This window comes from Pseudonaja textilis, chromosome 1, assembly GCF_049901715.1.
Source record: "Pseudonaja textilis isolate UNSWEBS1 chromosome 1, rPseTex1.2, whole genome shotgun sequence".
Lineage (NCBI taxonomy): Eukaryota > Metazoa > Chordata > Lepidosauria > Squamata > Elapidae > Pseudonaja > Pseudonaja textilis.
This window is the reverse complement of record NC_141990.1, coordinates 189112355-189138453: the sequence shown is the minus strand read 5'-3', so window position 1 is coordinate 189138453 and position 26099 is coordinate 189112355. Positions and strand designations below refer to the sequence as shown.

The window sequence follows — 26099 nt, the reverse complement described above, 5'->3', positions numbered from 1 at the left end:
ATGGCCTGTAGGCCGGATGCATCACAAGCTGGCCGTGCCCACCCCTGGTTTAGCGAAGGGGGGAAAAGTTGTGATACGTTACGTGACAACAACGTGTCATTGTGAGTTTGACACCCCTGACGTTGGTCAATCTGATCATTTGAATAGCACCCCAGCCTCCCTGGTAGCAAAGTGACAAGAGGTAATGTTACTGAAGAAGTAGAAATGCGGAATCCCATGCTACTGGGCTCTCCAAAGGCCAGTGACTCTTGAAGTTGCTGGCTGGAAATTCTGAGGATTGTAATCCAACCTTCTAGAAGTACCAGGGAGGGAAGGCTGGGATAGTGAGTAGAAGGTCAGACTAAAATGGAGAATTTCTGATTCAGATCCTCATTCTACATAAAGCTCACTGAGTGTAGACAACCCTTTTTCTTACTGATTAGCCACGGTGGCACAGTGGTTAGAGTGCCATACTCCAGGCTACTTCTGCTGACTGCCGTCTGCTTGCGATTTGGCAGTTCAAATTTCACCGGCTCAAGGTTGACTCAGCTTTCCATCTTTCCGAGGTGGGTAAAATGAGGACTCAAATTGTTGGGGGCAATATGCTGACTCTGCAAACTGCTTAGAAAGGGCTGTAAACCACTGTGAAGCAGTATATAAGTCTAAGTGTTATTTCTAGTGCTGTTAAATGAGAGTCAAGCAGTAACATACAGCATCCTAATTGGAAGTATCCTTTGAAATATAGGACATACAATATATGTCAACAAATAAAGCAATTGTGTCATTGCATATGCCTACCTTTCAATGTCAGCACACAGGAATTGAGTGCTGGAGCACATTGGGAGGCAGTGAGCTGTGCTGCCCAACTGCACTACCATAAAGTTATCAGGACATTCACAGGAATAACCGGAGCCACCATTTTTTATTAGGCACAGATGAGAACAGCCACCGTTGTTGGTCCCACAAGGATTGCTTACTAGTAAAAAAAAAAAAAGGTGAGAAATATCTAATTATTCCCCATCAACAAAATAGCACACATGACATTATTGCTAATAAAATGGTCAAGAATGCTCCAATTTTTGCTCTGATCTATCAATCCAAAATGTTTGCATTTTAACCTACAGATCTGGATAAGGATATGTTGGACCCAAAGACAATATTTGAATTGTTCGCTACGTTGGCCCTATGTGAAAGTGTTTAAGTGGAATACAGGGAGTCCTCGAGTTACCACAGTTCATTTAAAATTATAATGGCACTGAAAAAAGTGACTTATGATGATTTTTTCACACTTACAACCTTTGTAGGATCTCCATGATCATGAGATCGAAATTCAGATGCTTAGCAACTGGTTCATATTTATGACCATTGCTATGTCCCGGGGTCATGGGATCACCTTTTGCAACCTTCTGATGAGCAAAATCAACAGGGAAGCCAGATTTACTTAACAATCGGCTCACTAACTTATCAACTGCAGTGATTCACTTAACAACTGTGGCAAGAAATGTCATCACATGGGACAAAACTCGCTTAACAAATACCCCACTTAACAATGGAATTTTGGGCTCCATTGTAGTCATAAGTCGAGGACTATCTGTATTCAACCTACTTAACATCCTGAAAAAAAACGTTCCCTGGCTTATTAAATGGAAATTAGTGATGAGTTATATGAATATGTAATCAGGGGCTGATAGTAGATTGTGTTCGTTTTTTTCCTTCCATCTCTTGCAAAACCCGCTGTCCGGGCGCTGGTAGTTACCCCCATTTAAGTCATGAGTCTCTAGCCGGTTTTTCAAAGCTTAAAGAAGATTTATTAGGAGAAGATATGCCAGTGCTGCCTGGGTTGGCTGACTCTGAGACACATCATGCATTGTCACCTTTGACCCTGGTATCCCCCCCACCCCCTGGGTGTATCGTAATTCATATTCTCCAATGGGACACATCCATAGCCAAGAGTCATCAATCATACTCTCCAGTTAGAATGTTGCGTGACAGAAACTTCGGTTGCCTGGAAACTATCTATGAGAACATTTATGGAAAGCAGTTTTGGTTTTGCAAGCTGCTGCACTACTCCCCCACTCCTCCCTTTCTGTTGGCAACTCTGAAAGACCAGAGAAATATTTTATGAGTTGACACCCATGAGAAATGGCAGATCGGCTTGAGGACTGGCATATGGGACAGATAATGGACTGAAAATCCGAGCAAGTCAAAAACTACATCAACATGTTCAGCAGAAGGAACTGATAATCCAAATCATTACCGAGCATAAATTTAAACTGAAGATAATAGCACATACTAAAAACCAATGCAAGCAGTTAGACAAAACAGTTTGAAGTATAGCTTTGTAAACTGCTCACGTCTTTCTACTTCCTACTTTCATGACAAGGCTAAATCCAGAATCCAGACCTACTCACATGAAATAAACCCCTTACCTATTGGTTGCCTGTAGGGGTGATAGACGTGAATATCAAAGGGCCTGTGAGTGGTGTTCGCTAGAACCATTCTGCCTGTTCCGTCATATTTATTTCCCTTTTCAATGGTCCTTGTGTTCCAGTCAGTCCAATAGATAGTATCCTCAAAAATTGTAATTGCAAACGGATGAGGCAACACCCCATCATACACAGTATGACGATGCTGGCCATCAAGATCTGAGTACCTATAAGAAGAAAACATAATACATAACACTGAAGAGGGGGAAAAAAGGCAACAAAATCCCTAATCCACATTCTGCTTGTTTCTGAAAGAGTGGAAACTAAATAGTAGTTATACTTATGGCCACAATCAGACAAAATATTACTTTGCAATATTTTTTGGGGGGGGGGGGGTTTCTATATTTTTATAAGGATTACTTATGAAGTACAAGCAGTCCTTGACTTAAAGCAGTTCATTTAGTGGCCGTTCAAAGTTACAACAGCACTGAAAAAAGGGACTCAGGGCCATTTTTTCACACTTACAGCTGCTGCCTCATCCCCATGGTCACACGATCAAAATTCAAATGCTTGGCAACTGGTTCGCATTGATGACCGTTGCAGCATTCCGGGGTCATATGATCCCCCTTTGTGACCTTCTGATGAGCAAAGTCAATTGGGGAAGCCAGAGTCACTTAACAACCGTGTTCCTAACTTAACCATTGCAATGATTCGCTTGACCACAGTGGCAAGCAAAGTTGTAAAATGGAGCAAAACTTGCTTTAAAATGTTTCGCTCGGCAACATAAATGTTGGGCTTGATTGTGGTCGTAAGTCGAGGACTATCTGTACTTACTTCATAAGTAAGCATGCTGATCCACATTTTGACTTAGTTAATCCTGAAAGTGAAATGAATTTCAAGGCAAACAAACTGAGCTTTAGAGTCAAGGAGAGATTATTCATTTACTATTTCTCCGGATTCACTGTTGTTAAAAGGAATGAAAGGATAGAATCCAAGTAAAAGTTTAGCATTAAACTTTTTCACTCTAGTTATTCTGATTTAGTTAGCGCATTTTAAAGAGGAACCAAATGAGAAGGAATAGATGTACTGTTCTGGCATAGTCACACTTGCTCATTCTAACTTTTATCCAAGCAGGACCTTTGTGTTTTGTGTTGGAAAATAAAATTGAGTAATAAACAACAAAACATTTTGATTCTGAACAAAACCAACGACTCAAAATTAATTAATTTTGGACTGAATTTTGAATGTTATACTGGATGGTCTAATCTTGATGGTGTTTAGGGGGGTCTAGTAAAATATAAAACTTGTAAGCCAGGTATCTGTCTACTCTATTCCACTTAATCTTTTTTTAAAACATGTTTTGCCATCTCATATTGGCTTCAAAAATATCCTCAAATTTTAATACAGAATTCAGGGCTCAAGGAGAGCATACAGGTGAACTGCACGTTTTACCAACTAGAAGCAGTTTTATTAATTATTATTATTTTTATTATTACTTTTTTAACATCTCACCTTTATTATTTTTATAAACAACTCAAGGTGGTAAACCTATCTAATAAGCCTTCCTCCTCTAATTTTCCCCACAACAACAACCCTGTGAGGTGGGTTGAGCTAAAAGAGAATGACTTGCCCAAGGTCACCCAGCTATTATGGCTATGGTAGGACTAGAACTGAGATCTCCCAGTTTCTATCGCCTGATGCCTTAATCCCTAAGCCAAACTAGCTCTAGTAAGTGAAATTAACTAGATTAATTCCACCAGAACAGTCCTTATCCTAGCACTTAGATACCTATTTGTTGAATTACCATTAAGAACATTAGATTTTTACAATGTAATAAAACAGAAGATGATTCAGCAAAACAAAAGAGCAGTTATGCCTTACTATGCCTTACAGCACGCCACATTATGATGATCTGGAATTCTTTTATCATTACTGATTGCTAATTGTTGTGCTGAAATCACAGAGCAAGTAGTTTTCTGATTGGTAACTACAGATCATGTGCATTTTAACTGAATTAAAGCTGCCACTAAAAGCTAAAGCTAATTTGATAACCCTCAAAATCTGATAGGAAGAGTTACCCAGTTGCTTTATTCTTCTCTATGTACGTACTCAATGTAGTTTAGATGGGCGTCTGCCCAGTAGAGCTTGTCGTTGGTGTAATCTATGGTAAGTCCATTAGGCCACTCTAACTTGGCAGAGATAATCACCGTCTTATTCTTGCCATCCATTCCCACGCGTCCGATATACGCTCGCTCTGCCCAATCTGTCCAGTAGACTTGTCTGTTTTAATAAATGCAATAGAAGACAAATCAATAATTTGCTGGAGGGGTTGAAGGTAATACAAAAATAGATACATTTCCCTGGACAAAAGGATGAAAGGGTGAAAAAGAAAAGAAAAAAAAACCACACTGCAAAATAAGCAAACACACAGCAAAGGAGAAAATTTATTACAGCAACCTCCAGACAGCAATATGAGTTTTTTTAATCTTTAAAATATATTGCTGCTGTGAGAGGCCCTGAGAATTTTAATCTAATATTTGCTGCGGGTTGGGATAAATTATTTCATATAAAAGGATTAAAATTGATAGAGGCTCAGACAGATACGCACACACAAATGTTTTACGAATTGGGAGTAAAGTAAAATGACTGCAATGCTCAATCTTTTGACACATTCAACAGCTGAATGACTTGCTGTTGTACTTTGAAATTGGCAAGAAAGTAATTAAAGAAGGCATCTTGCAGATTCAGACAAACAAATTATAATGAAGTTTCCTTTGAATCTTTTGAGTCAAAAGTCCTAGTGACTTCATAAAAAAAATCCATGCCAATGGCACTGGCAAAAATATTACAATATTATTTCCTTAATATATCTAGCCTCAAAATGAGAGGACTGATTTCTGGGCAAGAAAATTTCTCCTAGGTCAAATCTCTCCTTGATCAGTTTCCATTATTTTGCAATTTGCTTTTTAAAAAATCTTTATTAGCCATTATACTAACAACTATACTGTAATTCTATGCTCTCACTTGAATTCTTGTACTGATCAGATGCTTGTTGATTTAGCTGACCTCTTTCAATTTTGTAATTGTGAGAACATTTGTTACAATTGAACACAATAGATTAAATTCTTTAAATTCACTGAAGAAAATACTGAACCAGCTTACCCATATTTAGGATGAACAACAATTGCTCTAGGATACTGAAAACAGAAAGTGTTGTTAGGATCCAGGCACCGATCAGTTAGTTTTTTCCGGAATCGGCCATCCAGCTCAGCTACATAGAGGCAATCTTTATGAGCATCTACCCAGTACAGTTTTCTGAAATATTTGACAAAAGAAATATTACACCAATTACTTCTTCACAGACATCTTTTTTCTCTTAATTACCAATTTAGGTCTGAAAGGCAGAAAAATAAAGCAAGAAAAGGCTAGCACAGTGCTAGAATATTGCTGTTGGGGTGTAGTTATCTGAAAGGAAGGTAAATATGACAAGATAAAGTAATTCTACTCTATTGCAAAGCTATATTAACCAAATCTGGTATTCTCCCAGTTAGTTTTTCAGCCCAAGAATGTAGGGAGTATCTCTTCTGAGGCTCTGCCAACGATGTAGCTGTGAGCTGTGCTGTCTCTCAGCTGAATAGTCCCTAGGCAGTATTCTTCATCCCACCTCCCAAGGTCTTTCCCTCATACCATTACATTATTCCAGGTCCCTGCATTTCCCTCTGCAAAACAGCATTTGTCACTATGTAGAATTACAATAAGGATTATGTTTGCTGGCTGGAAAAAAAGATGCTGCTGCTTTAAGTCCACGCCTTATAGTTAATGAGACTCTTAAAGTCGTGGCATCTTTGCAGTAGAACACTGAAAATGCCAGATTGTTTAAATGAACGGCAGAGAGGCTTGCGACCTTGCAACAGCTGAAAGATTTCCTTCCCCCAAATCAGAGGTGCGAGAAGCTCTTACCACTACAGTGTTATGATCTGTAGTTCTTAGTATACCAATGCAAAATAAGAAAACCTAGAAGGCATCAGTATTTACTATTTGGAGTGTTTGTTGGCAATGCTGGAAGCCCTAACGCTCCTGCCACTGGAATAATTTTTTACCCATTTTCTATCTCCCAAAAGATGTATTAAGATTATAATTATCCATTATAGTCTATGGTCTCCATGAAAAGTATGAAAACACTACTTCAGTGTTGGTATAAGGATAATCAAGAATATGAAGCAATACACAAAAAAAATATAATTTTCACAATTTTGCAATAATTGCTTTTAAAGAGATTGCTGCTTTTCGAGCCGTGGTGGTGCAGAGGTTAGAATGCAAATATTGCACGCTAATTTTCTTTGACTGCCAGCAGTTCAATCCTGACTAGCTCAAGGTTGACTCAGCCTTTCAGACTTCCAAGATCAGTAAAATGAGGACCCAGATTGTTGGGGATAATATGCTGACGCTGTAAACATCTTAGAGAAGGCTGTAAAGCAGTACAAAGTGGTATATAAGTCTAAGTGCTATTGCTAAAAGAAATGGCTGGGGGATTTGCTATCAATCCAGCTTTCCCAATCTAGTGCCGCCCAGATGTTGGGGGGGGCAGCAGTTCCCCACATTCCCAGCCAATCAACATGGCCAAGGACTGGAAATTGAAATGTTATCATGTCTGAATATTGCCAATTCATTGATTTATTACCCTGAGGAAGACACCAACTGAGCAGAAAAATCGCAAGAGGCATACCTTCCAACCCAGTCAACAGCAATGCCTTCACCATTGGGCACACCATCACTAATTATTGTTTCTTTGCTTGTCCCATTGAAAAACATTCTTTCTATGACTTTCCTGTCTACATCAATCCAGTAGAGTCTTTTTTCCACCCGGTCGAAATCCAGAGCCACCACATTTCTGAGTCCTTGCAAAATGAGAGAGTAAAGCCGGCCATCTGTGGTGAGATTTCTCAGATAGTAGCGATTGCTAAAGATAAGATAAGGTGAGATGTTACTGTTCTGCCGGCAACTTCTCCCATCCGGTTCACGAATGTAGCCTGGGGCACACTTGCAGATGTAGCTGCCAACGGTGTTCTCACACATCTGGCTACATATTGACGGTGTTTCACTGCATTCGTCTATGTCATCGCAAGACCTTTTGTTGGACATGAGTCTGTACCCAGGACGACATGAACAATAGAAACTAGTCTGGATATCTGTGCAGATGTGGTCACAGTTACTAATTGAAGGATCGTTGCATTCATTAATGCCTAGAATAGGACAAATGAAATGAAAATGTTACTCTGTTTTTATTAGGCAGCGTTGGTTTCTGATGGTTCATTTATTGTTACTTACAAAAACCTCAATTACCTAGTCTTCCCTAAACTAGTACCTTTCATATGTTGGACTACAACTCCCAGCCTACCTTCCCCAACCAGCATGCTACCTTGAGAAATTGAAACTGTAATTAAACACACTTGAAGTGTACCAGATAGGGAAGAATGAGATAATTCACTGAAGTTAAAATTAAAGGTAAAGGTTCCCCTCCCACATACGTGCTAGTCATTTCTGGCTCTAGGGGACGGTGCTCATCTGTTACAAAGCTGAAGAGCCAGCACTGTCCGAAGACGTCTCTGTGGTCAGGTGGCTGGCATAACTAAATATCGAAGGTGCATGGAACACTGTTACCTTCCCACCAAAGTAGTCCCTGTTTTCTATTTGCATTTTTACATGCTTTTGAATTGCTAGGTTGGCAGAAGTTGGAACCAGTAACAGGAGCTCATTCCATTATGCAGTGCTAGCGATTCAAATCACTAAACTGCCTCTTTCTGATGAACAAGCTCAGCGTCTTAGCAACTGAGCCACCGTGTCCCTGAAGTTAAAATTACAAAAGGCAATTGGTAATCAGCCTTTCTTCAACTAGTATTTATATTTATTTATAGTGTTTATGCCCCCAGATAAAAACTGAATGCACCAATTATCACATTAAACAAGAAGAAAACCTTCTACGCACCAATTCCACCTGCGCTTTCTACAATTTTGTAAACAACAAACAAAAAGACTCAAGGTCCATCCCACCCCTGAAAGGACCTAAAGGTAAAGACTGCAATGACAACACTATTAAAGCCAACCTCTTTAACACATTCTTTGGCTCAGTATTTGTAAATGGCAATGGATCATGCCCATTATTTCCTAATCAAACCACAGACAACTACAAAGATCTAATACATATCGATTTTACAGAAGACAATGTTGAAAAAGCACTACGCAATCTAAAACCATCTCTATCTATTGGACCAGACGGAATATGTGCCTACGTCTTAAAAAAGCTATCCATTGCCATAGCTGAACCTCTAAGCATAATCTTTGAAAAATCTTTCAGGACCAGCTCCTTGCCTAACCTATGGTCACAAGCCACGGTCATCCCCATCTTCAAAAAGGGAGACCCCAGCCTAGTTGAAAATTACAGACCAATCTCTTTATGCTGCATCACCTGTAAAGTCATGGAATCAATTATTAACCAATCCATTATCTTCCACTTAGAGACAAACAACCTACTCTCTAATAAACAATTTGGTTTTAAAAAAAACTATATTGCAATCTGCAACTCTTACACTGCAAAAACATATGGACTACACAACTTGATCAGGGCAATAGACGCAATCTATATAGACTTCTGTGAAGCCTTTGATTCAGTGGTACACGACAAACTACTCCTAAAACTAAAATCTTACGGTATCTCTGGACACCTGCATAACTGGACAGAAGCATTCATGTCAAACAGACAATAATGGTCAAAATTGGGAGCGTCCTATCAAATTCTGTACCTATCAACAGTGGTGTCCCCCAAGGCAGTGTTCTAGGACCAACTCGTTTCATACTCTACATAAACGACCTCTGTGATCATATCAAGAGCAACTGCGTTCTCTTCGCTGATGATGTAAAGCTATTCAACACCACAGACAATACTACTACTCTCCAAAAAGACTTTGACTATGTATCTGAATGGTCAATCAAATGGCAACTTCAAATCTCAACAAATAAATGCCCTGTCCTACATATTGGCAAAAAAATAAGAATCAGAAAATAAAATACAGGCTGAATAGTCAAGACCTTGTTGAGGATTCAAACTCTGTCAAGGATCTTGGAGTATTCATCTCAAATGACCTAGGTGCTAGAGTCCACTGTAACTACATTGCCAAAAAGGTGTTAAGTGTTGTTAATCTAATCTTACGTAGCTTTTTCTCTGGTAATATTACACTAATAACTAGAGCATACAAAATGTTTGCTAGACCAATACTCGAATACAGCTCATCAGTCTGGAACCCACATTACGTATCTGATATTAACACAGTTGAGAAAGTCCAGAAATATTTCACAAGAAGAGTTGTCCACTCCTCTACTCGTTGCAGAATACCTTATGCCACCAGACTCGAAATTCTAGACCTAGAAAACCAAGAACTATGCCGCCTTTGGTCCGATCTAAGTATAGTATATAAAATCATACGTTGCAACGTCCTACCAGTCAATGAATACTTCAGCTTCAACCATAACAACACATGAGTAAACAATAGATACAAACTCAAGGTTAATCGCACCAAACTTGATTGCAGTAAATACAACTTCAGCAACAGAGTGGTCAATGTCTGGAATACTCTGACTCTGTGGTTTTTTTTCCCCATACCCCCAAAAGTTTAACCTTAGGCTGTCTACTATTGACCTCACCCCTTTCCTAAGAGGTCTGTAGGGGGCGTGCATAAGTGCACCAACGTGCCTACTGTCCCTGTCCTATTGTGTTTTTTTTTTCCTTATATGTATCCATGTATTCATAAGTATATTTTTACTTATACCTATTATCTTGTAAGCAATTGACAAATAAAAATAAAGTAAAATAAAAAAGGAATAATCCATAACTCCCTCAACATCTGATTATTTGCCATGCTGCCAGAGGACAATTTGTGTGGTAATCCAATATCATCTGGGGACCCAACCTCATTGTGTGAGGTTGCCTTTGTGCTGATTTGTCTAAGTTCCATACATACCGCATCCCTTCTCGTCACTATTATCACGGCAGTCATCTATCCGGTCACAGACTTTGGCCATTTCAATGCAGTTCCCATTGTCACAGGTAAAATAGTGGGGAGCACAAGTTGCTTCTGGGGTAACACAAAGATGCTCTAGCTCATCGGACTCATCCCCACAGTCGTTGTCCCCATCACAGAGATAAGCTTTACTGATGCAGCGGCCATTTTGACAGGTAAACTGGTGCTGTTGGCATGGCTGATAGGTGCAAGCCCTCTCATCACTGCCATCCCCACAATCGTTTCGGCGGTCACACCTGGAAAAAGCCCATTAACAAAAGCCAGTCACTTGATTGTGAGATGAGCAACATATAAATCGAATACATACATACTTAAAATAACGCCACCTCTGCTAACATTCACATGTATGTATGTGCTCTTCATGCAAAGCTACTGCATGCAAAGCAAAAGGTTTGGGAGAACAGAGACATGATCTGCAGATCATGGACAAACTAGTCATGACATCACATAAAAATGTTGAACATGGAGAATTTCAGACTACAGAAATCCTGGAGACAGATTGATTGATTGAACTGGACAGAGATCTAGAGATAAAAAGTGTATCCTTAATCCCCTGAGTTTTTGACTCCTTCTAGTCCTCAGAAATCCTCCACATATTTTTCTACCTGCCCTCCCAATCCTCACCAAATTAAAGTCTTTGCTGTATAGATTATATTTGCTCAGATTCATATTTGGCACCCCTATCCTTCTTTTCTTGCTTGTGACAATATGAATATTATTCCTCCTGGTCTTAGATTCAACTTTTTACCATTATAAGCAATATGATATCATAAACTTCTGTCCTGACCCAGCCAGCAATCCAATCAAAAAAAAAAAAGACGGGGGAAATGAATTAGCAGGATAAAGCTGAGGTCATTTTGACCAGACACAATCTTAGTAACAAGGAATTTAATCCTTGTTATAACCCTCTCTTAGTCCATCTACTGCATTTATGCAAAGCGGAGCTGAAAAACCAGGTCTAAGTCCATCATTGCAACATATTCTATTATTTCAAGAATAAACAAAACATGGTCTTCCAGACATAGCTGAGTCTCAAAATCTCACTGGCTTTACTCAACATGGCCAATGGTGAAGAACGATATGTGCTGCAGTTCAGCGTTTGTAAAGAATTGTAAGTTATCCACTCTTAAGATATTAGCTCTGGCCTATGCCTGTGGTTCTTAAAAGAGTTTACAGAGGACATACAAACCTGTAATTGTTACGGATGCACAATCCATTACTACATGTGAATTCACTGTCTAAGCATGGCCTTCTAGTACAGTTCTGATGCTCATCGTACGCATCACTGCAGTCAGCATCCCCATCACAGACCCAAGCCCTAGGAATACATCTTCTTGAGGGGGGCACATTGTTCACGCATGTGAATTCAGTGGCTAAGCAGCTGCGATTTGCTAGAAGAAAGCATGAGATTTCAGCAATTTGTTCAAAATACATTCTTCATGCCATTTAAATCAGCCTACCATCTGTTCAACCAATGTCTGTCTCCTGGGCCACTTGCAGTCTTTCAAATAAAAGGTGAATTACCAGAAAGCAATCTAGGTCTTAAGGATTTTTTTATTTACAACTTTGCAATTCCTTGCTTCGGAGTACTGGAACTGATTGTTTACCTGCCAGCTGCCCTTCCTGACACCTATGCAGAGTTTGCAGCAGACAATTACTCATTTTGCTCAGAGAGAGAAATATCTGCCGCTACCTAGGATCGAATTCCAGCCTCTTGATGGTGAGGCAAGGGCTCTAACTCTAGGCCACCATGCCACTCGTCTAGGGTTTGAGTAACTAAATAAAAGAACAGCTTAGCCTTGAAGCTTTCTGTTGCATGGAACTTACCACAGTTGTGTCTTTGGTCCTCATCGCTCATGTCACCACAGTCATTATCACCATCACAGACCCATGTAGCTGGTATGCATCTGCCGCCGTCACATCTAAACTGCCTACTTGAACAGCTCCGTTCAGAAGAAACTTCAAAAGAAATATAGGATTTCACAGACTATGCATTTTCACATCCTGGGAGCGCTGCCCAAAGTTTGCTTCCTACATTTCCACAGACATAAATGCTGATTCGTGTTTTAATTCTCAGTCTAGTTAATGTCAAGGGACTGTGAAAGTCACTGGGCAATTCCACAGGATATGGAACATGTTTACCTCTGGTTGGTAAAAGTTTTATAATGCAGAGGTTAAATGTATACCGTTGGCTCCCAGGAAGGCATGTTATGATTTTTATTGAGGTTTGAATGGGTTCAGTATGCCTTTCTCATAGAAAGCATGCACTGTGCTATTCAGACGAAGAAGCATCTTGCAGAATGACTGAAGTGTTATTCAAAACAAAAAAAAGAGACATCAAGAAAAGTTCTTTAGAATGCCTTCCCTTCACTTTTTTTTTTTTTTTACAATAATGTCTTTACTAGCAGCGTAATTTTACTATAATTTCGTGGTGCATGCTATATTTTCATGGGTCTATCAATGGCTGTTGAGGAAACTTCATTCTTGGGACTCTGACAGAAATACATCCTGTTCTTTGCCTATGGCACATTTGCCAATAAGACTAATCACTACTGGGTTATAAGTCTTAATTTCCCTCATTAAATTCTGGTAGTCTGAGTAAACCTTTCCAAATCCCTTCCAAGTGTGCCTAATCTCACACTTACCACAAGAGGAAGGTTCATCTGAGCCATCAGCACAATCAGTTGCTAGATCACAGTACCAATGAGCAGGAATGCAACGTCCAGATGTGCAGCGAAACTCACTACTGGTACAAGTCAGTGTGGCTGAAAAGGCAGAGAAAATCCTTGTTTGATCTGTGTGTTTTCCCCTGCAAATGCATTGGACTCTGTAATGATTATACTCAATCCTCAACTTTGATATTGTGTCCTTGGGGTAATTGAACGACTTCAACTAGGTTAGCTTAATAACTCTTGCTACAATTTTCATAAGTGCCTCAGGATAATAAGACATATAGAATAAAACTGATGAAGAGTATCAGCAGCTGGTCTAAAACCTCTCCATGAAAGACCCCTTCAAAAAGATACCCACTGGCCCAATAGGTTCCATTTCTACTTTGCCAGATGTGGGAAGCCTCAACCCAAACATGGAGCCCACTGGCATCCTCATTGGCCATCCATTAGCATTTTAAAATGGCATGGATGAAAACTGACAAGAAAATAGATAAGACTATAAAAGAACAGGCTGCATAAGGAGATTCTAAGCTTCTCTCCTCCTTCCCTCCTCTTCCTTGTCTTCTCAGTCCTCCACCAATATTGACATGACCCAGCTGCCAATCAAAGAGCCATGGCCAATCAAACAGCAGCATTGGGCAGGGGAAAGGACAGCTACCTGGTAGTTCTGCAGCCACAAGTCTCATGAAGGGTAAGATCAACAAATACAGTCAAAGCACAAGAGTAAAGATAAATATAAATAAGTAAATAATCCTGCTGAGAAAGATGTTTTTTCCCTCCCTCAGACCTGACATAAAGAAAATATTCTACTAGTCGTTTCCCTAAGATGGAGCCAAGTTTTAGAAGAAGAATCAGGAAGCCCAGCCAAGCAGAAAAAGCAAAGAAAATGTCAAAGCTTTGGCAGAACAAGAGTAGAAAACTAAACAAGATGAAAGGTAGATTGATCTTTGGTGAAAAGGAGGAATTCTATATTACAATGGGGATATATAAGGCTATATATATAAAACACAAAATATATGTAAGATAATAATATAGTACAATATAATACGATTCAATACAATACAATACAGTACCATATAATTAATATAGTATTATATAATGTAATGTAAGTAATAAATATAATAGAACAGAACAGAATATCCAAACATATATAAGAGAAAAGAAATCTGTCATCAATAAACAAATTAAATTTGAGATGTAGAATAGAAAAACATTAGAGATATAGCATCGAAAAATATGAAGATGCGCTGAAATTGCATGTTATAGTGTATTTGCGCATAAAGCAAATAGTTAGAATATAGTTTTAAGATCTTAATTTCTGAAGAATTGAAGGCATTTATAATATACAATTCTGTTGTAAGCTTGCATCACTTTGCAAAATTAAACTCTTCCCTAGTTATTGAAGGGAGAGTCAAAAAAACCCATCTAATTGTTCAGGTATCAAGTGTCTTCATTGAATCAAGCTGTCTATTTGTGATTCCAAAAAAGAATATGTGATAAGGATTCAGTGACACATTATCACATTAATTTGAAAGGACAGATGGGAATGGAAGCAGAATGCTTCCCATCCTGTCCCCAACCCTGATTCCAGAATCAATAACCCCAAAACCAACCCTGCCTTTAGGGTAGCTTTACTATAGCCCTAAGTGATGGTGGAAGGGATCTAGCTTAAGTTGGAAAATTGAGTCAAAAACCCTCTGCACCTATACAACTTGCTGAAATAGCCTAAGTAAGAGAATGAATTTTGGAAGCCCGTGACACTCAACTTCCTTAAATAGAAATGTATATGCGGAACAGGTGCATTTCCACTTAAGGGTATTGGGCATCAAAGGGTCCCAAAACTCTGCAGCCAGCACTGAGCCAAGTTAATTAAACTAATCTGATAATTTTTTCCAATGAAATAAGAACTGGCGGTGTGGTCATAATGTTCATTTAAGGACCCCATTCCAATCCTCTCTTAGTCAGAAGACTAAGCCATTTGCTTGCTATTTGGTCAGTTTCTGTTATTTCGTTCTCATTTATTTCAGAGGGTTACAGGCCATCCTCATCTTACAATAGTACATTTAGTGACCGTTCAATGTTACAACGGCACTGAAAAAAAAGTGACTAGCAACCATTTTTCACAGTTATGACCTGTGCATCCCATGCTCATGGGATCAAAATGCTTGGCTATTTATGACGTATTTATGATGGTCGCAGTGTCCCAGGGTCACGCAATCACCTTTTGACAAGCAAAATCAATGGGGAAGCCAGATTCACCTAACAACCGTGTTACTAACTTATCACTTGCAGAGATTCACTTAACAATTGCAGCAAGAAAGGTCATAAAATGGGGCAAATACTCACTTAACAAGTGTCTCGTTTAACAACAGAAACTGTTGTCAAATTTCAACAGAAACTAGTTGAAACAAGTTGTCAACAGAAACTATCTCTTCAACTGGTGAAGAGATAGAATGTACGAAGGAGTTACTGAAATGATTGCCCCAGGGTAAGAGGTATGTTTCATTTATAAATAAAAAGGGAAGTAGTGCACTTATACCGTACAAGTTCTGGATTGGAGACTAAAGATTCCAAATTTCAGTTTATAGCTTGTCACACTTTGGAAGATCCCTCTTGGAAGTCCTTTTAAGAAGTGCATTTAGCACTGTCATTTAATCCTCCATGACCTGAGCTTCTGAAGGAATGGAAGGATATAAATCTAAGATTTAGAGCTTTCAAAAATGTAAACATGCCAGGAGTCACAGGAATCCACCTAAGAGGTAATCCTTTGTTTATTTTTTATTTTTTACTTCAAGTTTGATAACCTCTTTGTCTCATTCTGAGAATATGTCTTTCCTCTTAAAATTCCAGATTATCAGCAATTTGCTTAAGTCTTGCTCGCACACACATATGTGCCCACCGCACCCCATACCTTTCAGTTGTGTCTTTTCAACAGAACAGTATGTACAAGAATGCTTGGCTCGTTTACACAAACTGAGGCAGGAAAGCATGAAGTGAAAGAGTGTAATTGTGGAGAGTCATTTTAGCTTACCGCAGTGAGTGGGGCTCTCATCACTCATGTCGCCACAGTCATTATCCCCGTCACAAAGATAAGATCGAGGAATGCATATGTTGGTACTCTGACATTTTGTATAGCCAGCAGGACAAGTACGTTCAGCTTTAAGGCAAAAAGAGAGGATTCTTTGTCTTCCCACATAAAGCATAAGGCAGACTGGTTTTAATCAATGACAAACGGCAGTGTGCTGTTTCTAGTACAGGTACTCCTTGAATTACAATAGTTCATTTAGCGACCGTTCAAAGTTACAACACCACTGAAAAAAGTTACTTATAAGCTTTTCACAGTTATGACCTTTGAAGCGTCCCCATGATTGTGCTATCAAAATCCAGATGTTTGGCAACTGTTTCATTCTTATGACGGTTGCAGGAATAATCAGCATACCGACTGATCGAGGTAAGCTTTCTTGGAATTCTTCAGCATTTCTGCTTAGCAAAATGTATCAACTAGTAGTCCAGTGGCCCTCAACCTTTTGGGCACCAGGGACCGGTTTCGTGGAAAGAAGTTTTTCCACGGACCAGAGGAGGCATGGTTTCACATGCTGCCTGCATCCCACAAATGGGGCTTTGCTTGTTTGTGTGGCCTGGTTTTTGGCATGCCACAGCCCACTGCTGGTTCACAGACCAAGGGGTTGGGGATCCCTGAACTAGTCTACTTCATTACAAAAAAAGCTAAGTTTTATTGTTAATGTCAATGGAATCTCATGGGGTAATTATCAAATAATACCCCAAAGATCTACTCTGTCATTCAGTCCTTATTGTTTGAAATCACTATCCTTATGAGTACAAATTGATGAGAAAATTTCTCATGGGCAATACACAGTCAAAGAACATCCCGTTCGTTCTCAGGATTCCTGTAAATGTAAATCCAAATAAATCACATGGCTTCGGTGAAGCAACGTGTCCTTTTCCTTTTTAGAAAGTTTACATTTTGATTGTGCAAAGAATCAGGGACAATACGTAGTTTTAATCAACTTACGGCAATTTCTCTCATCTGAAGTGCCATTATCGTAACAGTTGTTTACACCATTGCAGACGTACTGAAGAGAGATACACCTTCCATTATTGCAAGTAAATTCTGTCTGGGGGTCACAAGTTCGGAACAAGCATCCCAACTCATCACTGTTGTCTCCACAGTCATTGTAGTGATCACAGCGATAAGAGTAGCGTACACATCGCCCATTGCCGCAGGTGAAAGCTGTTGGCTGACAGGTATGAAAAGCTGAAGGAAAGGAACGTGACAAAGAAATGTCATTGACAGAAGGGACTCGAACAGGCCTTGACAAATCCTTCCCAGAAATACAATGCTTAATTGATTTTTACCCTGCCAAGGAAAATACAGCTGCAAAATGGATAGCATGTCAATCAAACAAATAGAAGATATAATTTTATTTTAGCATCCGAATGACAGTTCCGTGGGTTTCCAAATCCCTACAAATATAATTTCCTCGTTCATGAAAATTAATGAGGTGAATTGGAAACGAGTGGAAACTGGAAAGAAGGTAAACTGCCACTCAGGCCTTGCCATAAAGGCTTGATAAGAGAGCACGATCCTTACAAAGTCAGTGGAAAACATAACCTTCCTTCACGTTCTGGGTCTGCTCCAGTTATTTTCTTTTTATTGAGAATTTTTACACAATTAAAAGAGAAGCAAGAAAATAGAATGAGAAAATAGAAAAAGAAAGAAAAAGTACTAAAAACATTACAGGTAAAGAAAAATAAAAACAGGGAAAAGGTCTGCTTCAGTATTTTCAAGGAGCATTAATAGAAAGGAACAAAGTCCTCTGAGGTATTCTTGCCCAAATTTTGGGCGTAATTCTATTACGCACATAGATATTTCCTTCCATATAAGAAAGTCTTGTAAAGCTCGGTAAACTATTCACTCCATACACGTGCATAAGATAAAACAGAATGTCATATTTGCAGCATAGTTACAATCTAAGAAAAACTAAATACTATCAGAAATACACAGTTTATTGTTTTTACTCAGTATTTTGTTCTTGAAACCAAAACCATCTTTGAAGTTGCTTTTTTTTTAAAGAAACGCCAAAATTTATACCAATAATTTCTTACATTGAATACTAATTTCCTAATATGTATTTTTCTTGCATGTACCAAAATCAGTGCTTTTAAACATTTCTACCCTCCTTCCCTGCATTAATCCAAGGAAGAATTTGAATCATTCATTTTTTTTTTTCATGAAAGCAATGACATCTTCAACTAACTCTGCTTTGTATAGTCAACAGGCCATTGGACTCTGGACCAAACAGATACTGCTTATCTTCTTTTTTTTTTTGTCCCCAAAATGGCTTTGCTAAAAACAATTGCAATTGGACAACAGCTTTTGTTTTAACCGTGGAAGTACTTACCACACACACTTTCCAACTCATCACTGCCATCCCTACAGTCATCATCATTGTCACAAATCCAGCGTTCAGAGATACAATGGCCATTAAGGCAAGTGAAGTAGGTACTTCCACACCTGGTACCATTGTCCACAATACAGTGCTTGTTGTTGTTGGCTAAATACCAGCGTCCTTCGGCAGGACATTGACACTCTGCACCACCTGGGCCTATATTTCATGGCATCACAAAAGAAGAACTGAGTTAATAACATATTTAGATAACATCTCTCCCCAAATATTAATCGTAAATCTACCAAGAAATTTATCGAGAATTACCAAAATGTCCTACAACACATCCCCTAATCCTTTCAACAATACAGGCAGCCCTTATGACCACAACTGAGCACAACATTTCTGTTGTTAAGTGAGACATTGGTTAAGTGAGTTTTGCCCCATTTTACGACATTTCTTGCCACAGTTATTAAGTGAACTGCTGTAGTTAATAAGTTAGCAACCAGGTTGTTAAGTGAATCTGGCTTCCCCATTGATTTTGTTTGCCAGAAAGTTGCAAAAGGGGATCACAATGAGCTTGGGACACAGCAACGGTCATAGGTATGAACTGATTGAATTTTGAAGCATCTGAATTTTGATCACATGATCATGTGGATGCTGCAAAGGTCGTAAGTGTGAAAAATGGTCATAAATCACATTTTTCAATGCCGTTGTAACTTTGAACGGTCACTAAATGAACTGTTGTAAGTCAAGGACTACCTGTATTCTCGACAGGAATCTGAATGAGCTCTATTTGTAAATGGCGCTATTGCAAAAAAAAAATTTTTTTATTACAGCTGAGATTAATTTATAAAAGGAATAAGAGAGTCTATGATGGAAGATTGCATTCTCCCATATTTTGCATCAGCAGGAATATAATATTGATTTCAGCAAACAGAACAAAACAGAAGGGTGATGACAGAGTAGAAAAGAATACATTTAAAACTATTTCAAGTAGCGATGAAAACTTTTTTGGGTTGCCTACCAAAAGCGGCATTTATTTAAGTATGCGAAACATCAGTAATTTCAACAATTTTCTGCATGCTTAGATTATGATGCTTTCCTATAAATCAGCAAATGTCTAAAACCCAACCCCAGTGACCAACACAGCAAGTCACGGTGGCCTTGCATATTATATGAATGTTTTGCCCAGTTCCTGCAGCATTGGTGAATACTGAATGGTCTGATAGTGTAATCTAGAAATAACTATATGGCAGAGGCCCAGGTTTGCAAGCAGAAGTCCCCCAGGGGAATCCTTGACATCTCCAATTAAACAAATATATAAATAGATAAATCTTATATTTATCTATTTATAAAATTTTATATAAAATTTATATTAGATAAATCAAGTGGCAAGTTGCTGCCATTCATTGAGCTAAAAGGCCAAAAGGGCCAATCAACTTAGTTTCATATTTCAGTGTCAGAAATAGGTAAAAATTTATAAAGGCTGGCCTATCTGGACTGGTACATACTATATGTCAACTCATAAAGTATTTCTATGGTCTTTTTAGAGTTGCCAACAAAAGGGGAGGCGGGAAAGGGGTTTGAAAGAGCAGTGCGGCAGCTTGGAAATCAAAAGTGCATTCCATAAATAGTGTCAGAGTATATTCATGAACTGGAATAGAGCTTGGTAACAAGATCAGCCAACGAACAGGCATTGCAACTAAGTCAGCCAATGAGGACTGTTTTGGAAACTGAAACTAGAAGTAGCCTAGGCTGGAAACTGAAACTAGAAGTAGCCTAGGTGTGGCTCTATTTTAAGCTCTGAAGCTATGTTGAACTCTGAGTCTTGTCTATTGAAAATGAGACTGCTTCTCTCCTCTGCTGTGTATAATGCTTGCCTGCTGAACTAAAGTGAAACTGATGTCTGTTTCTGTGTGCTACTGAAGTTACTTGTAACATATTTCTGTCTGAGTTTGCGCCATGTTGGAGAAATCTACAACTGGTCTGTAAGTATACTTGTTATGTTTATAAAGTTGTTAAATGAAGCATCAGCCATCTGTTTTTGTTTTTCAGGTGCTGAATTAATGCTGCAAAACTCTGAATAAATAGTTTTTCAAAGATAGTAACTAGGTGACTGAAGTTTTTGCTGCGCAAATATCTAACTGGAGAACATGATTGATGACTCTAGGGTATGGATGTGTTTCATTGGGGAATATGAATTATGATACACCCAGGGGGTGGGGGAAACCCCAGGATCACGGGTGACAATGAATTATGTGTCTCAGAGTCAGCTATACCGAGGCACTGCCAGACATGTTAACTCCCAATAAATCCTTTTGAAGTTTTAGAAGTTTGGCTCGAGACTCATGATTTAAATGGAGGTAACTGCCAGAATCCTAACACTGTAGATGCTCTGCAGCCAAAGTACCTTTGGCTATACAGCCAAAGTAACTTGTACTTTGGCCAAAGTATCTTGATTTCCTAGTGTGCAAGCATTTTAAATATTAAATAATTCAGCCATTCAGATATTTTGCTCATACCCATCTTTTTAAGACAACTGAATGTCGTTCAATTCATTATTCCCTATTGTACAATATTTTACCTGGCACGCAGATGTGACTGCAACCGCCATTAAATTGGTTACAAGGGTTGGCGCACTGCTGTTGCTTGTTTTTGGCCCAAACATGAATATCCATTGGTCTGTATGGCAGGTTTGATACCATCACAATTTGATCTGACCCGTCGTATTTGTTGGCTCGATAAACACTTCGGGTATTCCAGTCTGTCCAGTAAATGTGTTGATCAAATAGGGTCATTGCAAATGGAGAGAGGGCAGTGCTAATGATGACCTCACGGTTTTCACCCAATAGGGAGCTGCGTTCAATCTTCTGTCTAATACAAGTAGGAAACATCAGCACTGGAACACAAAACACGAGCGCTTCCAACATTTCTTGAATTCCACAGGGAAAATACAGGGGTGTCAAACTCAAGGCCCATGGAGCGGATGCGGCTTGTCGGGTGCTTAGATCTGGCCTACCAGGATGCCCTGGAAATAGCAAAGGATCAGCCCATGGAGGCTCTCAGCAAAAACAGACACAGCAACCTCCATTTTCGCTGGCAAAGGGCCACAGCAGGCCATCGCGGCCAAAATCAGGAGACTATTTTTGCTGGCAGAGTACTCGAGCCACCACAGCCCCCCCCCCCCGACATGACTGACATCAAACTAGCCATGCCCACCCTGGCCATGCCCACCCCGGCCCCCCGAGGTCAAACACAACCCTGATGTGACCCTCAATGAAATCGAGTTTGACACCCCTGCTATAGATCAATTCCTTATTTTTTTTCCCATTAATTTCAAGACTCTCTTGTACCCTGAACATTCACATCATTTAGTATTATTTCTGAAATCCAGGTGAACAACATACAGCAACAGATCCTTATGTGAAACCCGCATCCCTTTTCTGCAGCCACTAGACACTGCTCTAGCTGTTCCTCTGTGGCTGGAAAATAAATTCCACGGTATCTCATCACTTTTAAGATGGGAACCAGGGGTGGATTTCTCCCAGTTTGGACAGGTTCAGGTGAACCCCTTGTTCCGATGATCAGTTGGCTCCAAACTGGTTCGCTCCAATGAGCATGTGGGCCCGCCTGCCCACTCCTGCTCTTTACTGTGTTTTATGTCTTTTTGTTACAGCACAGCTGATTCGCATGGCAGAGCAGTTTGCTGTGCCTCAGCTGTTTTCTTCAACTGCAGTTGAAGGTAAGTATTAGCATTTTTTAAATGAGCATGTGCATGCGCTCACCGGACCGGTTGTTATACCGGTTGAATCGCACCCCTGATGAGAACCCAATGAAAATTTAAAATCCCTGGATCTGCTGAATTTTGTAAAAAAAAAAGAATTAAAAAGCCTTTATCACCCTCAATAAAAAGAGAAGCCCAGCCCTTTCAATGTAAATGACAACTTCACATCAATGCCTCCTCAACTATGGATCATGGCCCTCAAAAGGCATCTCTTCTGTTTTCAATCATAAATATTTATTTAGAATGGATTTTTCCACGTTGTTATTATACGTTAGGGGAGGCATGTGTGCATTAGATGAAGAGGCTTTACCATAGGCAATGAAACAGTAAGCAAATACATACAAATGTGCGTCAGCCCAATAAAGTCGCTGCTCTTCATAGTCCAGTGTGAGACCATTTGGCCATACTAAGTTGGTGTTCACAATAGCACTCCTGAAGTTTCCTCCAAGCGTTGCTCGTTCTATTTTGGCATTAGAGCTCCAATCGGTCCAGTACATGTACCTAGTGATGACACAATTACCCAAAGCCTCTTAAGTCAGAGAAAGCTACTCAGCAATAACATTAGCAATAGCAATTAGATTTATATACTGTTTCACAGTGCTTTACAGCCCTCCCTAAGCAGTTTAAGAGTCAGTATATTGCCCCCAACAATCTGGGTCGTCATTTTACCAATCTTGGAAGGATGGAAGGCTGAGTCAACCTTGAGCTGGTTAAGATCGAACTCCTGACTGTGGGCAGAGTCAACCGCAATACTGCATTCTAACCACTGCTCTTACATCTACAAGTAAAGATAGGGAGAGCAAAAGGGCTTCACTGGTTTTTCCAATGCCTTCACTGTATGAACTGCACCATAATGTTTCCCCTAAATACTATTCAGGGGCAAATGGGCAGAATATTGCACTTTTCAAACATGGTTGAGGATACACCCAGCTTGATCCTAAACCCGTGATGGCGAACCTATGGCACACGTGCCACAAGTGGCACACAGAGCCATTTGTGCTGGCACGCAAGTTGCAGGCAAACTTACCTCACTGCATGCCCACATCTCACAACTGATTTTTTTTTCAGTTGGTTTGAGGCCTTTTGGGGTCTCCCAGAGGCTTGGAAAAAGCCTCTGCAAGGCTTCTCAGGCCGAATTATAAGCCCTTTTTGTCACTTCCTGTAAAGTGATGAAACGGGCCTGTAATTCAGCTGAGAAGCTTTGCAGAGGCTTTTTCCAAGCCTCTGGGACGCCCCAAAAGGCCTCAAACCAGCAAAAAATCAGCTGTGAGGTACAGTGTAGGTAAGGGGGTGGGGGTGGGGATTGCGCCCGCATGCACAGGGGTTGGGGTAGGGGGGGCACATTGCATTCTGGGTGCTGACACGCAAGTACAGGCATGCTAGCGTGCTTGCAATTTTTGGCACAGGAGCCCAAAAAGGTTAGCCACCACTGTCCTAAACCATACTATAAACAGGAAGTAAATATAGAGTAGGGGTTCACAATAGGCTACCCACTAACACCAACAGTCACAGACAATGACACCTTTGCCCTAAATTAAATTATAATCAAGCTACAAAGAAATGACTGTTTGACAACACTGAAAAAAATTCACACTGTGCATTATGCAAAGCCTCTTAAAGATTGGATATCTGAAATTAACGCATGGTGGTTCAAGTCCTCTGATTCACACTCACAGCACAAGATAAAGAGTGAAATTCCCTGCATTTTTGTTCTCCTAACTGAATGACAAACTAGAAGGTGCGATGACCAAGAAAAAAATCAGTATTGCTTATTTGGAAAATAATGATGAATGGACATTCTGACTCCTTGAGTGTTGCCCAGCTGCTCTTCTGTCTATCACAATCTCATTTTCCTGCTACATCCTGCTTTATTTTTTCCCCTTTGATTTTCCTTAAGGTGTGGTCAGTTGGAAAGAGGCTTTCATGGACCTTCACCTATGCCATTGTGTGGAGAATCTAGAGCAGGGGTGTCAAACTCAAGGCCCAGGGAGCAGATCTGGCCCACAGGGTGCTTAGATCTGACCCATGGAGCTGCCTTGGAAACAGCAATGGTTGCAGCCAAAAATGGAGCTTGGGAGCTCATTTTCACTGGTAGAGTGTTTGGGCCACAGATGCCCCCAGCACAAGTGACATTGAGCTGGCCACGCCCACCTGTCCCTCTGAGGTAAAATACAACCCTGATGTGGCCCTTAATGAAATTGAGTTTGAGACCCCTGGTCTAGAGAATGGTCTTGAAGGACCAGAGAAAGAATGACTACAAAGCCATTGGTCAGATAAGCAGGAATTGTGTCTGTTCCGTGAAACTAATTTGAGAAAATGTTTCAGACCTCTCCTTAGTTCATGCAAAGATAAAATAGAGAGGAGGAAAGTACATTCAGACTTGCAAGATTCCACTATTACAGTTATTCCAACAAAAGTAATTTGATCTATATGGTGTTTGGTTTCTTAAGTTTGGTCTCTTATGTAGCGCTGACAAACTGTGAAAACAATACAGCAGCAATAATTATGCCTATGACCATCCTCCTTGATCAGAGGAAGATCCTTCATTAAAAGGAGGCATTGGGCAACAGGGAGAGGAAGCTCCATACTACTACCCGGCTCCTACGCACAATGCAAGCTGTTTTGCTATGGCAGAGCTATGTTCTTCTCTTTTCTTTGAAGGATAGACAGACCTACTTAGTTGGACCTACTATCCAACTATATAGAAAGTCTGCACTCCTATTACTGTTAATCTTCTCATCACTCCTTATTACCCATCCCCTCCCACTTGTGACTGTATGACTGTAACTTTGTCGCTTGTATCCTTATGATTTACATTGACTGTTTCCTAGTATGATTTGATTGCTTATTGTACCCTATGACTATTATTAAGTGTTGTACTTTATGATTCTTGACTCTTGACGAATGTATCTTTTCTTCTATGTACACTGAAAGCATTTGCACCAGGACAAATTCCTTGTGTGTCCAATCACACTTGGCCAATAAAGAATTCTATTCTATTTTATTCTATTCTTAGCTCCATGGGAGAAGGAAGGGTGCCTTCCAGCCAACTCAAGGTTCTAAGAATGCACTGCCTAAGAACGCATTCTAAAAAAAAAGAATCTGTACACAAGGTATAATAGAGTATTTCTAGTTACTAATTGGAACATTTATCATTCATTCATTCATTCATTATTAATTGCCTTGTTATGGTTGGGAAGTTGAAGTGAGAAAGAAAGGCTGTAGTGGAAACAGATACATGTTTCATTATGCAGCATGGGCAACTTACCCTCGGCAAGGATCCAAGACAATGGCCCTTGGCCGTGGGACACGAGCCACTACCGAACGATTAGATCCATCCACAGCCATTGAACTGATGGTCTGATTGCGATAGTCACTGTAATAAAGTCTGCTGTTGATCCAGTCAAAGGCAATGCCATCTGGAGCTCCCAAATCTTGAGAAGTATCAAACAGGACAACAGTGAACAAAAAAGTTCTGAGCATGAAAATCATCCTAGCAATGAAAACTTTTTACAAAATACCTTCTTCTTTTCTAGTTCCTAGGGGGAAATTGTGCTGAATCAAACAGGAAGGTTTTTATCCCATGGCAAAAGAAGAAGAAGAAACTGTGTCACTGGATTGAGATGAAGGCACCTTAACAGCTTCTACACTTCCTGTATTTTGAAATGCACTGCCCTTGCAAACTTCATTTTCAAAAAAAAAGCAAGTAAACTGAAGATTAGCGGCTACATATTACTAGTGCCAATACTCAA

At 39.8% G+C, this 26099-nt stretch overlaps 1 protein-coding gene across 4 annotated transcripts in view; it reads right to left on the bottom strand.

Annotated features, from left to right (window-relative positions):
- LRP2 (LDL receptor related protein 2) overlaps positions 1-26099 on the bottom strand; it is a 141607-nt gene that overhangs the window by 29285 nt on the left and 86223 nt on the right. For all 4 annotated transcript variants that reach the window (XR_015740757.1, XR_015740758.1, XM_087919977.1 and 1 more), the window contains exons 40-54: positions 25616-25781; positions 22690-22848; positions 21148-21437; positions 18576-18779; positions 17186-17428; positions 16184-16309; positions 13126-13245; positions 12308-12439; positions 11670-11871; positions 10421-10716; positions 7132-7648; positions 5568-5720; positions 4515-4685; positions 2409-2632; positions 778-955 (exon numbers count right to left, since the gene is read on the bottom strand). Coding sequence is in view for 2 of the 4 variants with exons in the window: in XM_087919977.1 (XP_087776103.1) it covers positions 778-955; positions 2409-2632; positions 4515-4685; positions 5568-5720; positions 7132-7648; positions 10421-10716; positions 11670-11871; positions 12308-12439; positions 13126-13245; positions 16184-16309; positions 17186-17428; positions 18576-18779; positions 21148-21437; positions 22690-22848; positions 25616-25781 (3181 nt within the window). In the remaining 2 variants the exon portion in view is untranslated. The remainder of the gene's footprint in view (positions 1-777; positions 956-2408; positions 2633-4514; positions 4686-5567; positions 5721-7131; positions 7649-10420; positions 10717-11669; positions 11872-12307; positions 12440-13125; positions 13246-16183; positions 16310-17185; positions 17429-18575; positions 18780-21147; positions 21438-22689; positions 22849-25615; positions 25782-26099) is intronic.